Genomic DNA, 15,531 nt, shown 5'->3' with positions numbered 1-15,531 from the left:
AACCTATGGTTTTTCAGTGAATTTAATAGGTTTTTTAAATGCTAATTCCTAACTATAACTGGTGTGAAACCTATGGTTTTTTCAGTGAATTTCAATGGTTTTTTAATAGCAAATATTTATAGGTATAAAAAGTGTAACATTTCAAACCGAATTTTATATTGTATAAATATGTTAATTTTTTTTTATTTTTGACCCCGAGGTGCTCCAGGGCGCGTACCGGTGAACGCACTGGTAAGCGCAATGTTACGGCGCACCCCGGGTCGCGTACCGGTGAGCGTCCGCATAGCGCTATTGCCGCGAACGAAAACCACATCGTGACGTATCGCGTAGCCGCCACGCCCCGCCTTGTGTCATAAGACACGTATCTCGTAGCCGCGAGATGAGTCTTATGACGCACCGCGTAAGCGCCCGAGCGTATTGGATCGCGCAACGTAAGCGCCCCGACGCGCTTACGCTACCCGCCCCGGGACGCGCCCAAGGGCATGACATCCCTGAAGGACAACAAAAAGTTATTGCTGGTAAAGTAACCTGCAAAATATGTGGCAGTAGTTTATCCAGAGGCAATCCTCAAAAAAAATATAGCTTTGGAAATGCCAATTTAATTAGGCATGTCAAAAGAAGACACCCAAATAATTATTCCAGGGAGAGTGTCAGGGAGCTGGCACGGAATTTACCAAGAGATGGCGGCAGCACCTCCACTGGTGGAGCAACACCTTCAGGAACAACACGTGAAGGAATGGTCCCTAACGTACAGCCGGTCTTTGCAGGCATTACATTTCTATGCGTGGACTGTGACGAACTGCTCTGTTATGGGGAGCAGAGCGTTGAACTCATTGCTATAAAGAGACAGGAACACCACTGCTCTCCCAGACCCTAAATTTTCACATTTTTTTGCTCCTGTTGAGCAGTTTTTGAATCCCTGTTTTTGTTATTCCCCTGAAAAAAATCCCAAAAAAATATAAAATCGTTTTAAAAAGTATTAAAAAAATATAAAACAACAAAAACAAAAAAAAAGTTATTTTCAGAACTACCTCCAATTTATAAAAAAATGCTATTTTTTTTTTTAAAGTGTCATTCTTTTTTCTCCATGGTACGCTCCCCGGTACGCGTACCTGGCGCTCCCCCCCGCGAAAATCGAAAAATTTTATTTGTCCTGCGGGACCCTTTTTTTGCCCCCACATCAAACCTAGAGGGTCAGGGGGGTGTACCCTGCCCCCTTTTGCTCATTTCCCTCTTTGATTTTTGCCACCTCTTGTGTCTCAATCCTACCGAGACACAAGATGGTGGCCGCTCCGGACTTTTTCGAATGTTTACAGCCACCAGTGAGCCAATCAGCTTTCCGTGCGCAAGTCGCGTGGCGCGCCCGGTGCGCTCCCTGGTGCGCGTACCAGGGCGCGCCTATAGATATATATTTTTTTGAACCTAAATTACTCAAAATCCACTTGAGCACATATCTTGAGACATAGCAAAGGCACATCGGGCTACCAGTCCCTACAATTTTGCAAAATTTGATGGAAATCCATTCAGCCGTTCGGGCTAAAAGTGAGGTCGACCGACTTATGGAAATTAACATGGGGAAAACGCATTTTGGGACCCCCCTTTTATCTCGGCCCCCGCTTGACGCATCCCCTCCAAACTTTCAGGGAAGGACCGGAGCTCGACGAGGCCATTTTGAGGAAATTTTCAGGCAGATTCGTCAACCGGCGCCAAAGTTATTCCAAATAGAATTTTGAGATTTAACATTGAAAAAAATCCTAACTATAACTACCTACTGGCGACCGCCAGTAGGTAATATAAATATATATATATATATATATATATATATATATATATATATATATATATATATATATATATATATATATATATATATATTTTACAATTTGAGGTGAATAAGGGTGTTTTAGGGTGTAGGGGTGGGTAGGGGTATTGGGTGGCAAGGGTGTTTTTAGGGTTTAGGGGTGACTGCATATTGGGTGGTAAGGATGTTTTTAGGGTTTAGGGGTGTGTAAGGGTATTGGATGGTAAGAGTGTTGTGAGGGTTTAGGGGTAGGTACGGGTATTGGGTGGTAAGGGTGTTTTTAGCGTTTAGTGGTGTGCTTTTTAGGCTATTCGTCTTCACTAGGTTTCTCATAACACAATATAAGAAGTAATTTGAGTTTGCTTTGTGTAATGGAATGCCTTTAAAAGTGAAAGATTGGTAATCTGTAAAGTAAGCATTCATGAATGTTGAAGTATACCAGCAGTGAAAATCTAAAAGCTAAAGCGATTCCAGTGAGTGGGTTAGTTAGGAGGGAACATAGCAGCGACATGGGAGGGTACTTTTAAAACAATAGACTAATGTCCTCGTGTATGTTCCTGCATCTTTAGACACTCTATATAGAGGACAGGGGGAAGTAGGATGTAAGGAAGTAATTTTTAAGTGGTGCTTCAGCCATATTTCAGGGACGTAATAATATTCCATCCGCTCCCACGCACAGCCAAACAACACTATCATGTCATTAGGATGAATATCAAGAATGGCCTGGTGTGACTGAAGGCTAACAGAGGCCGACCCTCACCTTTAAACCTGTCATCCGAGTCACTCTCACTCTCACTGTTTTCATCTGCAAAAGAGATAAAGATTGTCAGGATCTTTTCCAGCCATTACAAGAACACTGCAGGAAACTCCTTACAAGCGGTTAATTGAGCACTACTAAAATAAAAAGCCAAAAAAGCATAGCATGCATTGTGGGGTTTCTCTTTAATTTCATTGCTGGTCACAACAAATGTTGGTCAGAAGATGGTGGTTGATGATAGAGGAGATGGACATTGGGCTAGTTTTTTAATACCTTTGTTGAATTCTAAATCCATTTAGTATATGATGCAGTGTAGATGTTACCTGAAAATCACAAACAGTTCATGCATAAATTCTGATCTGGTAGCAATGAGAAACAGCTTTTGAAGATTTCAGGCTGTGATAAAGTAAATCACACTCATGGTGCAACTAAAAATAATTTGTAAACACCTGAGATTTCATTGTCAAAGATCCTACAAATTATTCTAATAACATATTTCTTAGATACACCAACAAAGATTCTGAGATAGCATACCACACAATCCTGTCTCAACTTGTCTTTCTCAATTTCTGCTCCTTTAGATTTGAGACAGACATGGGCTGACCAAAATGTCCATTACGCCAAAAGGCCTGTAGCTCTTCACCCACACTTATATTTTACACAGCTGCATTGCTGCAATGAGCACTAGGCGTGGACCTGTGCATGTATTTCTAATCCTGAACCATTTGCTTCATTCTATTATTTGAAATATTCGTGACCAGTATACAATGTCTCTTTTATATTGCTCCTTTTGCAGTTTGCATCACATTGTTTGCTAGGCTTTTATTTTCTAGTTATTACACAGAAACATGTCTATGCTCCTCGGTAGTACCATTTACACATTTCTGTTTAACTATTGCTTCTCCCTTCCTCCTTATTTATGTGTATCAGTTTACCTTTCCCTCCCTCCCTATGTGCTCTGGGACTCTTCCTGGATTCTTGATCATTGGAATCAAGGGATACACAAAGTAAACTAATGTACTGTGAAGTAGTGCTGGCTACCCAAATTATGACCTAGGACCCGTCATTCTGGGGACATACGATGATATGCACTAGGAAGCCCTGGTAAAAGTGTTAGCTTCTGAAATGCAGTAAGCCCGTCAAAATCTTGAGACCTTACCCGCCTAACTATGCTATGCATTTTACCTTTGTATGGGATTATGGAAAACATTGCTTGTGCCTCTCATTCAACTATAATCCGATTAATGCAATTTTTCAATCTCTAATTTCTAGCATCTAGAGGTACAGAAAATGTGACACTATACTTGTTGACATGGCGCCACCTCGCCCTGTCTATAAGACATGAATATCTTCCTGCTGCAGTCTGCACCAGAACACAACATTAGGAAAGCGTGTTTCTTGGCATTTCTTGGTATTAAAACGTTTTTCGTGTTGAGAATTGCTCTGTCCTACTTAAAGTAGTGTACACCTGTCTGATGAGTAGCTTGATGGTTATTTGTTAGCCACCAAAATCTCATCTTTCTTTATTCCAAGTTACGGAAGACTCTCTCATGCCTCTTTATCCTGCTTCTGATAACCTTGTAGTTGTAGGGGCGAGGGCTTTATCTAGATTATTATTTCTTGTCAATCTATACCAAAAACAAATACAGGTTTTAGATATTAAGATTATCCCAGAGGTTTATCTCTGCACATAAATCAGGTCTCGTTTTTTAACTTGCTTCTTATATTCACCAACCTCCTCGTTTCCACTTGAGCTCCCTTGGCCATATCTTGTCACAATTTAGTTTGGGATTATTATCCCTTTACCCTAGGATTCAGAACTTATTTCCCCTTTTCAACACTTTACCCACCTTGTAAGGGTCTCTGTAAAATCCCATGCAAAGCTAGTGTAAAACCTAAATAGACTCAGCACTAGCAAACCCTCTAGACAAAGTGTCCCACTAAGGTTTGTCCAATTCCAAAAAAACAGGTTCATCCTAAATTGTGCACTGAAACGACATACATTTGCAAAAGTACTACTTTATTTGATTTTTTCAAGGTTCCAGTTCATATGTTTTATAAAATGGTCCAATACATTAGAAATATCACTTTGAATATTGCCCAGTGGTGAAATACATTTACAGAGCACACAACATTCTCTGCAATTGTAAAACACTCTCATATTTCATTGATCCAGGAGGCACATAACACCTCTCAGAGTTTTCATTCATTTAGCTAAACCCCAATCATATCCTTCTATTTGACAAATGGGTAGAAAAAACAACACGATTTGATATAAAGTCTTCCCTGCTTGCATTATCACTGCATGCTCTTTAGGGTACGCAGATCTAAGGCCAATATAACCCCTAAAGAACAGGAATAGCCAACACCAGCATGCACTTAAGTGATTCTATCGTCCCTGAGCAGTCTTTTGGAATCTTTTGTATTGTGTTGATAGGAGTGCTCTAAGTAAGGCTGTTGTCCCTGCTCCCCCATTTTACTGAACGGTATCTATGTATGTTAAGTATGATAAGGCATTGTTCTGGGTCTGATATTCTGGGGCCAAATTAGTGTTTTGCTTCCTTCTTCAGAACAAGATTCTTTTAAGTACAAATTAGTGTTTTAATGCGCTAGCAATCACCAAATTACAAAAATTCTCACACCTGTCATCTAGATCACTTTTGTTGCTACCTGTTTAAGTATGCAACTCATTCTTCCTTTTAATTGAATGAAAAGTGACCTAGCAGTCCATGGTCAACTCAATGTATTTCAAATTATTGACTTTCCTTTTGCTTGAGACAACTCCCCTTTGGATTTCTGTGGTCATTGATGCATTGAACACCAATTAGTATTCTTTAATTTTTGCAATGCTTTATTGTATTCTAAACATTCACCCATTGTACCAATTAGTTCAATTACTCGGACGATAGTTTTCCCTAGACATGTACCATGCATGTTGTAACTTTTACAATCTCTGATTTCAAAAAGTAAGTATTGTGTTTCTATTTGTCACTGGCTTACCTAATTTCTTAAAATAAATTTAATTCATATGGAATCACTCATCCCTAGAATTCTAACCGCTTCTAAAGCTAATGGTTTCCTCTTTTGCTTTATAGTAAGTCTAATGTTATAAACTCGTTCTTTCACTTTTGAAAGTCTTTTGTGCAATATTACAAGAAAAGAAGCACTGTTTTGAGCTTGTTCCATTCCAATTTTACATCTAATAACAAATGGAAATTAAAGGTTTTCTTCAGTAATTTAGTGTTCATTTTAATACTCTGAAAAGTGACTTTCACATTAGAATTTTAGTACTACAATTTAGCTTTTTAACAGGTTCAGACTTATATGTTGTGTTTTGTTGGTTTTCTAAATGCACAACAAGGATCGCAAGGCGGTTTTTACCTCATCAGTTTGCAGGCACAAACTCAGATAGAGCTACTCAGTGAATGTTTTGGCATACATTAGAGAAGTTAATATTAGCAGCTAGCATATTAGCAGCTCGCAAAACAAAAAAAGTTAGTTAACGTGGAAACCTGCCCATAAGTTGTAATTGCGTTACACCGTTTTTAAGTTTTATTTTTACAATCATTTCCTTACTATTCCCTAATCATCAATGGAGACAATGGCCCCTATACTTCAGATACATCAATCATCAACTTTAATGCCTTTTTTGCAACAAAGCTAAAGCCTAGGCAATCATTCTTTCTAGCAAATAAAACTATGACATTACCTCTCAATGATGCTGTCTCAATATTGGACATTGAAAGCTTCTTTAATCTTTTTTTCCCTCTTTTTGCACTATATATTGAATTTATCCTTTGTACAAGCTGAAAAAAGAGCAAAAAAGTTCATCAAGTGAATTTATAGGACCAGAAATCACAGATTAGACAGTTTTAGAATCTGCATTCCAAAATATTTTCACTGCATTATAGAATCATACCCTTAGATTGCCTGTGTTGACAGGTATTGAAATAAAGTTATAAAACAATACACATAGGAAAGTCAATGTGCGTCGATTTCTAATAGAAACTCTGCCTCTAAAATATGATTAGGTACTCAAGGAAAGCTGCAAAGAAAGGACTTGTACAATAGATATCATTTTAAAAGTTACAAAGAAAAGTTCACTCTAAACTTCATCCAAGGAAGACGTTATTCACTTGCAGCATCAGAGTCATAGGGGAACAGTGTTTACAACGCAACTTTTACCACGCACTACCTTTACCATGCAACTTTTACAACGCAAGTCGTTACAACGACTTGCGCTGGAGGGCGCTGTAGGATAGGGAATGGTTTAATTTACTATTCAAAACCTTCCCTACTATCCACGGGGACTGGAGTTGGAATAGTAAATTAAATTATTCAAAATCCAGCGCCCCCAACGCAAGTCGTTTGAACGACTTGCTTTGTAAAAGTTGCGTGGTAAAGGCATGCGTTGTAAAAGCATGCGTAGTAACGACATACATCCGATTGATATATTACAATATGTGGAAATCCTTCATTATTTGAAATACAGCAACACCTCAGCGAAGTCTCAACATTATATGAGTTCCATAATAGACCAGGTGGCATTACAGATACTAAACAGTGTGATATTTGCAAAAATTGCATTATTGTGGGCGCCATTGTCTAGAATGTATGTGGTTTCAACTGCAGAATTGATATCAATTAGTCAAGATATGACCAGTTGTCGGCCTCCAAGAAAACCTGAGGAACAGCTGATATAGTTAGACGAAAGCATTCATAGAAAACATTACCCACAATCAAGACATTTTCTATAAAATATAAAATATTTGACTCTTTAAAAGAAAGCTCCCACGAAAATTGTAACAAATCCAATACTCTGTCCTTTGTGTCCTCCTTATGACACTTTGAAGTTTTTAAATAATGTGGAAAATATATTCTCTAATTGGGAAGGGAACCACTGCCACCATACATGATGCTGGCTCATTTTGTATTCCACCCATGACTACATAGAGATACAGCATAGAAAAAGGTTTCAACCAAATGCCATCATGATCAGGCTGGGAAGAGAACATAGTGCAAGAAAATAGAGTGGTGTACTGTGCCTTCTCCCAGCCTGGCCATGATTGCAGGCAAAGTTGGCATATGGATTTTCTCCTTGGTAATACAGTGAGTGCACTTGTTATTTATTTATTTATTTATTTTTTAAACTTGTAAGGCGCGACAGCTACCCAAGAAGGGTTTCCCGGTGCCGAGACACAGCATAAAGGTGGCAGGAGATTTCTGGTTATTCAAGTTATTGTTCAAATAGCCAAGTCTTGATGTGCTTTCTGAACCTAGCATGGTTTTCCTCATTTCGAATGTAGAGAGGGAGTGCGTTCCAGAGGGATGGTCCTAGGTGGGCAAATGATCTGCCTCCCATTCTTGCAAGTTTGAATCTTGGTACGCAGAAGTTGGCGGCTGATTGCGACCGAAGGTTTCGCTTGGGAGTGTAAAGATGGGCCAGAGCTAAAAGGTATTTGGGTGCAATGCCTGCTTTGATTCTGAACATGTAGTTCAGGGCTTTGAATTGGATTCTGCTTTCTACCCTGAGCCAGTGGAGCTCACGACGGTAGATTGAGACTCCGGAATTTTTGGAGATTCTGCACAGTAGTCTAACAGCTGAGTTTTGGACAAGCTGCAGCCGACTGACTACCGCTTTGTTGGAACCAAGGTACAGAATGTTGCCGTAGTCAAGCCGTGATGTTATGAGGGCATTGACTACGGTTTTTTGAGTGGAGGAGGGCAGCATCCAAAGGATTTTCCTCAGCCATTTGATGATGGTAAGGCATAGGCCGACAACTTTGCTGGCCTGTTGTTTAATGGAGAGGGAGCTATCCATGATGACTCCCAGATTACGTACTTGGGTAATGAATGAGCAATTGTGAGCAGAAGTTAATTGATCTTGATCATTACCAGTTAAATCTCTACAGAAGTAAAGTGTCATGTGCCTCGTTTATTGGGAGAGGCTGTAGTGGTATCATTCACCATCACACTCTCAGGAAGATCAATCCATATTTGAAAACTATGTCCGTGGAAAGCAAAAATAAAATGACAACATGGTTTGGGGAGTGTGCTATAAAATCATAAGAAAATTTCGGCCAGTGAGAGAAAAAAGAAAGAAAAGGGAGTGTAGAATGTATTACATTTCATATGGTCAGAGTCCGAAAGGACGGGAAAAAAGGGAGGGAATCATCTACAGTTTATAGTTTGCCACTGCTGCTGGGCCCACTAGCAGATTTTCTGCAGTCCATCCCACTCCTTCATTAACAGCAACGCTGCTATACATTTTAACTTCTTAAGATTGCTGGCTGAGGAGAAGCAGAACAGTGCTATTCAAAGCTCTTGATTCACATCTACTCTGACTCTGAATGGTTTATTTTTCAAAACTTCCAAACATGGATGTAAATAAGTAGATAGTGCAGTGTTTCTCTCTGCCACACAACATATCTACATCTTCAATAACCACCTTTATTTATTTGTTGCATGCATCCAATGGAATTTGGTCTATGCCTTGGTGCACTGCCTTCACGGTTTGTTGAAACTCTGGAGTACCAAAGACTACTTTTCATGGCAGGTTTTTACTTCTTGCAGCAAAGTTTGATATGTGTCTTCCTAAGATCCTATGCATAATTTCACTAGGATATTCAGCAATACAGTCCTCAGTTGTACATTTTGTGTCAGACTCAAATAGTAGCTGTTATAATTCTCCAAGATTCTTGTTTAAGTGTTGGTGCACCTTCACACCCGTTGTCCCCAGAAGAAAAGTCTCCAGAAGTGGTGCCAAATGTTGAGGGTGTGCTGATAACACACCTGAAGCCTGCAAACCACCACACACAAGGTAGTACCCTTTGCATATCGGTTCACCAAGCATGCTTCCATTGTTGCCTTCCTAACTGGGTCAGCCCTGGCTTACAATCCACAGTAGGCTGCAATGAAGGAAAATGTCTCCTGTGACTAAAAGGCACAGCTAACATTCCATTTAGGAGCCCTCACTCACCTATCAAGGAAGCATAAAGGACTAGAGTTATCTGACATCATAATGTAACTAAATGCTCTGGTTACCTTACTTGAAAAGACCACACCAGACGCAAAATAGCTTATGCAGGATACCAATGCAGCCTTAGATTTACCATGATCCTTGAAACTGCCGGGCAAAGAGACTGTTGAGTGGTTCCAATGATGAAGGTACCTGGTTGAAGTGGTGGAAAGGGCTGGTGTCAGTAGCAAATTGCAAGTCATGCATCTGCTCTATACCTGCAGGGCATTCATTCCCATAAACTGTTGTCATCTTTTTGAGAATAATCCTCAATTTTATTGGCCACTCTCCATTGGTCTATTTCCAGTTTTCATACATTTATAGTGCAGGAAGGCCCACGCCTCTGTGGAAGGAATGCATATAACAGAACTCTACAAAGTTATGAGCAAAACTCCTAAGCACATCAGTCATTGTATGCTTCCTTGAATTTGAGGATGAACTCTGAATGTGTTGACATTTAGGCTGCAAAATTGATTTTCAACCCCTAGAGAATCTTAAGTATAAAAAATATCATACATGCTAAATAAATAGCAAACATATTGCAGTTATGCCCTCAGGTTGGCCTTACATTCGGCACATGCTGTGCGGGACAGAAGTACTTTGGAGTGAGTCCATGCTCCCCCATCTGTATTGCTCATATTATCAAAAAGGAAAATGTACTCGCAGACACTTCATCAGCTATTGCTATCTCATGTTTCAATACAATGATTTACAAGCAAATATATAAATCGTGATTTGCTTCACTCTAAGATTTCTGATTTACTCATTCAAAGAACACAAGGTGTGGCATTGACTGGCGATCTTCTAGACAGACTGAATAAGTAGGAGATAAATTACAGTTCTGAGATTACTTTACACCCTGAGCGACTTGCCTGTTCTGGTTCTCCATGAACTGGTTTGCAAAATTCAGAACAAATGTTTCCATTTGATGTGGGGACACTAAAGTCCCAGCATTGCCAGGAATGTGATACTCTCTTTTGCTGTGAGGAGGGGATTTGTGATCTCCGGTATTCATAGTAACCCTGGGCGTAGTTTGCGGAATAGCGCTACGCGCAGCTATGCGAAGTGCACTTCGCGCTACGTACGCTACGCGTAGCTACGCGAACTGCATAGTGAAAATGCTGTTCGCACTGATTGCACAGTGCCGGATGCTTGTCCGCACTGTGCAATCATTGCAAACGACATCTTGCACTGTGCAAGCTGTTGTTTTCTGCCGCTCGAGTAGATTTGTACTCGAGCGGCAGCTTTCTCAACGTAGACTGGTAGTTTCTCATCGCGAGTGGTCGCGGGCATATGCGACCACTCGCAATGAGAAACCTGACCTCCCAGCATTGAGTATCTCGCCGGGATGTTTATTTTCCACACTCGCGATTGGCAACTTGATGTTGCTGATCGCGAACGAGGAAAAAGTCTCACCGGGATGTTGATTTTGCTCGCTCGCGGTCGGCAACTTGACGTTGAGGACCACGAGCAAGCAAAAAATGCCATCTACGCGTTTTTTTGCACTGTGCTACCTGCGATTCGCATAGTGCGTAGTGGCGCAAACTACGCACGCTCCGCAAGCGTAGCGTAGTACTACGCCCAGGGTTAATTTATAGGCAGCATTTGGCTATGTAACTTTCCCCTTACCTCAACTGGTTCACCTTAATAAGAATATGAAGTGACTATCCACTGATATTTAATTATTGCCTTACCCACCAGAAGCTGTGCTTCGATTGCCTATTGGAATCAGGAGTATGGTTTGGGCCTCAATGTGAAATACTCTTGAGGACTAGGCTTTAGACTCCCTCCTGGCAGTAAACTTACCAGTTGTCCAATGCTCCTGATCCCATTGTTTTCTGATTTAGAATTTGCTCTGGGAACAATTTCTCAAGGGTTCCCGCCAAGGACTGACTGGTCTTGGACGAGATCAGGCGACTATACATGGATGGACCGCCCAGAGACTTTGCAAGTTGTAAGGAAGAGTTTCTTTAAGGTGAAACTGAGTGATTCTACTATGAGCCGGTCCGTCACTGTATAGCCAACTGTTTGGTTAAGAAAGGATGGAATAAGACCTGATGAAATGCATCAAGGATTTATTATGGCAAAAAACTGCCATTAAATGTGCATGGAAATTTCAGCCTGTCATAGTGTAGAGTGGTGGTTGCAACTGTTCGTCACTGTTTCATCTTGCATAAACGGATATTAACTTTCAGGAAGCAAGAGCAATGTATACATTCGGGCATCAGAGGGAGAATACAAATATGAACTGAACTCCAAAAAGGCAGGAAGTTAAGCCTTAATATTAGGACGGACCAGAAAACATTTTCAGACCTCTAAAATAAGCTAAGCACTTTATATAAAGTGAGACAAAATGGAATGCAATATGGCAGTGAAAAACAAAACACGTCCAAATAACTCGACTGTTGAAGCATTATTTGGTTTGAGTCATCCTTAAACATTGTCCATGTTCGTATGTTTTCAAGTGAGATGTTATAGTCCATATATACGTAAGTGGGATGAAGTGTTCAACAAATGTTGAAGCACTTAGTGTTTTGTAAAATACCCCTCACACACCAACAGGCCCCTTGTGAACACTTCACCCCACTTATGTGTTGGATTCTCCTTGTTTATTAAAGTATCTCTGTGGAGCAAGAATCTAATCCCTATTTGCTCTAACTCCCCCTTTTGTTTTTTGTATAGTCCATATATAGCATTTATTTTTATCGTAACAGAATATAGTTCAAGAGCACTGTGTCAAATAACAAACCAGCGAAAGAAAACTGTCTGTCTCCAGGGTAAAGTGTAATGAACACAAATGTATTAACTGTCAGTGTCATACCTGGTTGTCAGGCTTGAATGTCAGTGACCCAGATAGCTGGGTGTTTGTGAAAATCCACAGCCCTGAAATCACTTTTGTGGCGTCCAATCGATTACTTTAATTCTTGAGAAGTTGCATTACTCCTAGGGCCAGATGTAAGACCATTTTTTTTTGCTGTCACAATCAGGAAATCGACCTGTTTGTATCCGCAAAAAATGGTCCCGACATGTACAAACGCTATTTTTATAGCATTTGCGACTCTCACTGTTAGGAAGGCGTGTCCCTTCCTAATAGCGAGTCACAGTGAAATGCCCCATTGTTTTGCAGCCGCAATTGCGGCAGCAAAACACTGGCAGTTTACCACCTACTTCAAGTAGGTGGTAAGCCACTCACAAACGGGAAGGGTTTCCAGGGGACCCCTTTCCCTTTGTGACTGGATGTGAAATTTTTTTTTAAGACCACTGCCTTCCCTTAAAAAATGAACCAGAAACGTTTCATATTTCTTTTTTAAATGCATCCCGTTTAAAAAAACTGCTTTATTTAAAAAGCAGTCACAGGCAGTGCTAGCCATTCCTAATGGGGTCGCAAATTGAACCAACCTCATGAATATTAATGAGTCATGCAATTTGCGACGCCATTAGGAATCGCAAACAGTGTCTGAGACACTGTTGCACATTCCAATTTGTGAGTCGCAAAACGATGCAATTTGCGACTCGCAAATTGATAGGGTCGTACATCTGGCCCATAAAGCATTATTTTAAAACAGCCGTAATATTGCATTAAACTGGCCATCGACTACTTTTCCACCTGGGGCCTCCTTTCTCGCGGAGCAAGTCCTAATACTTAAAAAGAGCTTCAAATGCAAGACACATGGAGTAAGGTCCATCTGTGTGTAGGGTCTAATGCTCTGGACAGACCTAGAATTAGTACGGAGATCACAACTTGACCTTCACCTTTTCAGTAAAAAACAAAAAAGCTTCAAGACTGATAACATGACAGATTGGATTACTCCATTCGCTTGTGACTTGGATTGTCCCACTCTCCCTGAATGCTTTCCTAGACACCTAGAATCTCTTGATCTCTAAGGTTACCTCTCCTCAAACAGACTCCAACAGCAATAGCATAATGAGAAGTGACAACAAAATTCATGGTCACTATCAAGTCGGTGCTAGAATGCCACAAGTGTTGTCTTATCAAATTAGGGAATTTATGCAATAGAGAATGATACATCAAAAAATTCAGAAGGGTCCATATCAGCATACATAAGTAAACGATGCTGCTGAGAATGTGCAAGCATCTGTGGTGGCCATTTCTGAATTGGATTAGTCATAAGATTACAAAGTGCATTACAATATGGCCACTTTGGCATCACTATCTCTCAAAGCATTCTGTATTATATTGAGAAACATCATTCAGATATGGCTGTTGTGGATGTGCACACATTCGCAGTGGCCATATATTAAGTAATTTTGTTATATTTAAAAAAAATCACATTTGAAAATGGTCACAATGGATGTAAGGACATCTCCTGTGGCCATCTATGAATACATTTTGTTGTATTTTAACAAATCCTGCTCCACAATAGCTTCCATTGATGCACATGCATCCGTGGTAGCCATCTTTGTATGGGATTGTTAAAAAGTAACAAATGCATGTATGCCCGGACTTAAAATTTGGAATAGTTGTAATATCATTTTAAGTTAGCTGCTTCCTGATAGCATAGTGGGTGGAATATAAAGTGCTAAGGGATTGAAGAAGGGAAGAAAAAGGACTCTTGATGGGAAGTGGGGAGAGAGGGAGTGGGAGAAGAGAGAGAGATGAGGAGGAGAAAATACTCCATCACTTACACCATAATGCAATGTCTGATGTCAGAAGTGGAAAATACACCATCCATTCAAAAGACAGACTGAGTTGCTCCTGGAAGGACAAATACAAGTATAGGGAGAAACAACCAAAGAGAAACAGACAACAAAGCCATTGAGTAATGAGTAAGCAGCTGACACAAACTCTCTTCTAAGTATATATAATGTATTGGAAAAGTAGGGGTCCAACATACAGAACATACAGATCTGTAGCCAAGACTAAAAATATAGAGGGATGTAGACCTTCAGGAATAGACAAAGTGTGCTGTTCAGAAACAACGTAAGACACAAAATGTTTCAGTTCTCAGAGGAATGCCAAAATAAATGTAGCCAGGCACACACAGGTCTAAAGTTTATATAGAGTTTATTAATTCTCCGTTGTGGATTGGGCAAGCCCCGGTAAGTTTTGAACAGAGAAATCTAGAAATGACAGGAAGCATGCTGAACAGTTGAGATAACAATACTGAAAAATGCACTTTCCCATGGAGTGAGAAATTACGCCATGAGCACAACAAGTGGCAGGTATTGATTGATAAGTTAGATGGCTTGTATAGACTTGTGTGAGCGAATGAAAAGTAGGTACCACTTTACAAGCAGCCACGTAATTCTGATGCAGCCTATACCATTAGTTTGTGGCTCCATCAGATGTATGTGATTCCCCAGGGTCAATAATGCAAATGAATGGGTAAGGAGGGTCAAAGCAGATCTGTTTAGTCTCATCATGGTGTGAAATTCCAGGGACAAATAAGCCATTACCAGGGAAATGTGCCCAGCAGTTCGACCAGTAATTTCTCTTTCCCAAGTGGATGCTCGGAATCCAACTCGTAATCAGACGTGCTTTGGTTTTGGGGCTGCCAGTACACCACAGTATTGGCAACTCCAGTAGCGAGGATATACTGGCTGATTTCCAAGGCCGCTCAAAATGAGGGCCACAGGAGGTCATTTAGGGCCATATGCATCAACACATTTTCTCATAGACACAGAATGGCCAAAACCCTTTGATGCATCTGGCCCTTAAACCCTGGCAAAAAGCCTGCCAGAGTTGCAGAAGCCATGGACTCTGTAATCCTGGCAGAGAAGCTTTCTCTGCATTGAGAGGTCCCCGCCAGCTTAGTGGGGACCTCTGTGCTGTGATGGGAGCTGCTGCAGTGGCGACTTTCATAGCAGTAAAGGATTGCAATTGGAGCACAATGTTCAAAGTACCCCCTCTGCAAACAATTGTATTTTGAAAAATGTACCTCAAAAGGAGGAGTTTGTTTACTTAATACAAAACATGAATACCCTGACATACAA

General features: G+C 40.4%; 1 protein-coding gene across 3 annotated transcripts in view; it reads right to left on the bottom strand.

Annotated features, from left to right (window-relative positions):
- The window catches only part of DENND2B (DENN domain containing 2B), a 1,017,138-nt gene that overhangs the window by 253,542 nt on the left and 748,065 nt on the right, over positions 1-15,531 (bottom strand). For all 3 annotated transcript variants that reach the window (XM_086955999.1, XM_086955998.1, XM_086956000.1), the window contains 2 exons: positions 6,268-6,364; positions 2,562-2,606 (listed from right to left, as the gene is read on the bottom strand). In XM_086955999.1, coding sequence (XP_086812125.1) covers positions 2,562-2,606; positions 6,268-6,364 — 142 coding nt within the window. The remainder of the gene's footprint in view (positions 1-2,561; positions 2,607-6,267; positions 6,365-15,531) is intronic.

Source organism: Lissotriton vulgaris, chromosome 2_1 (assembly GCF_964263255.1).
Source record: "Lissotriton vulgaris chromosome 2_1, aLisVul1.2, whole genome shotgun sequence".
Lineage (NCBI taxonomy): Eukaryota > Metazoa > Chordata > Amphibia > Caudata > Salamandridae > Lissotriton > Lissotriton vulgaris.
Note: the sequence above shows the minus strand (reverse complement) of the source record. Positions and strands in the feature narration are given on the sequence as shown.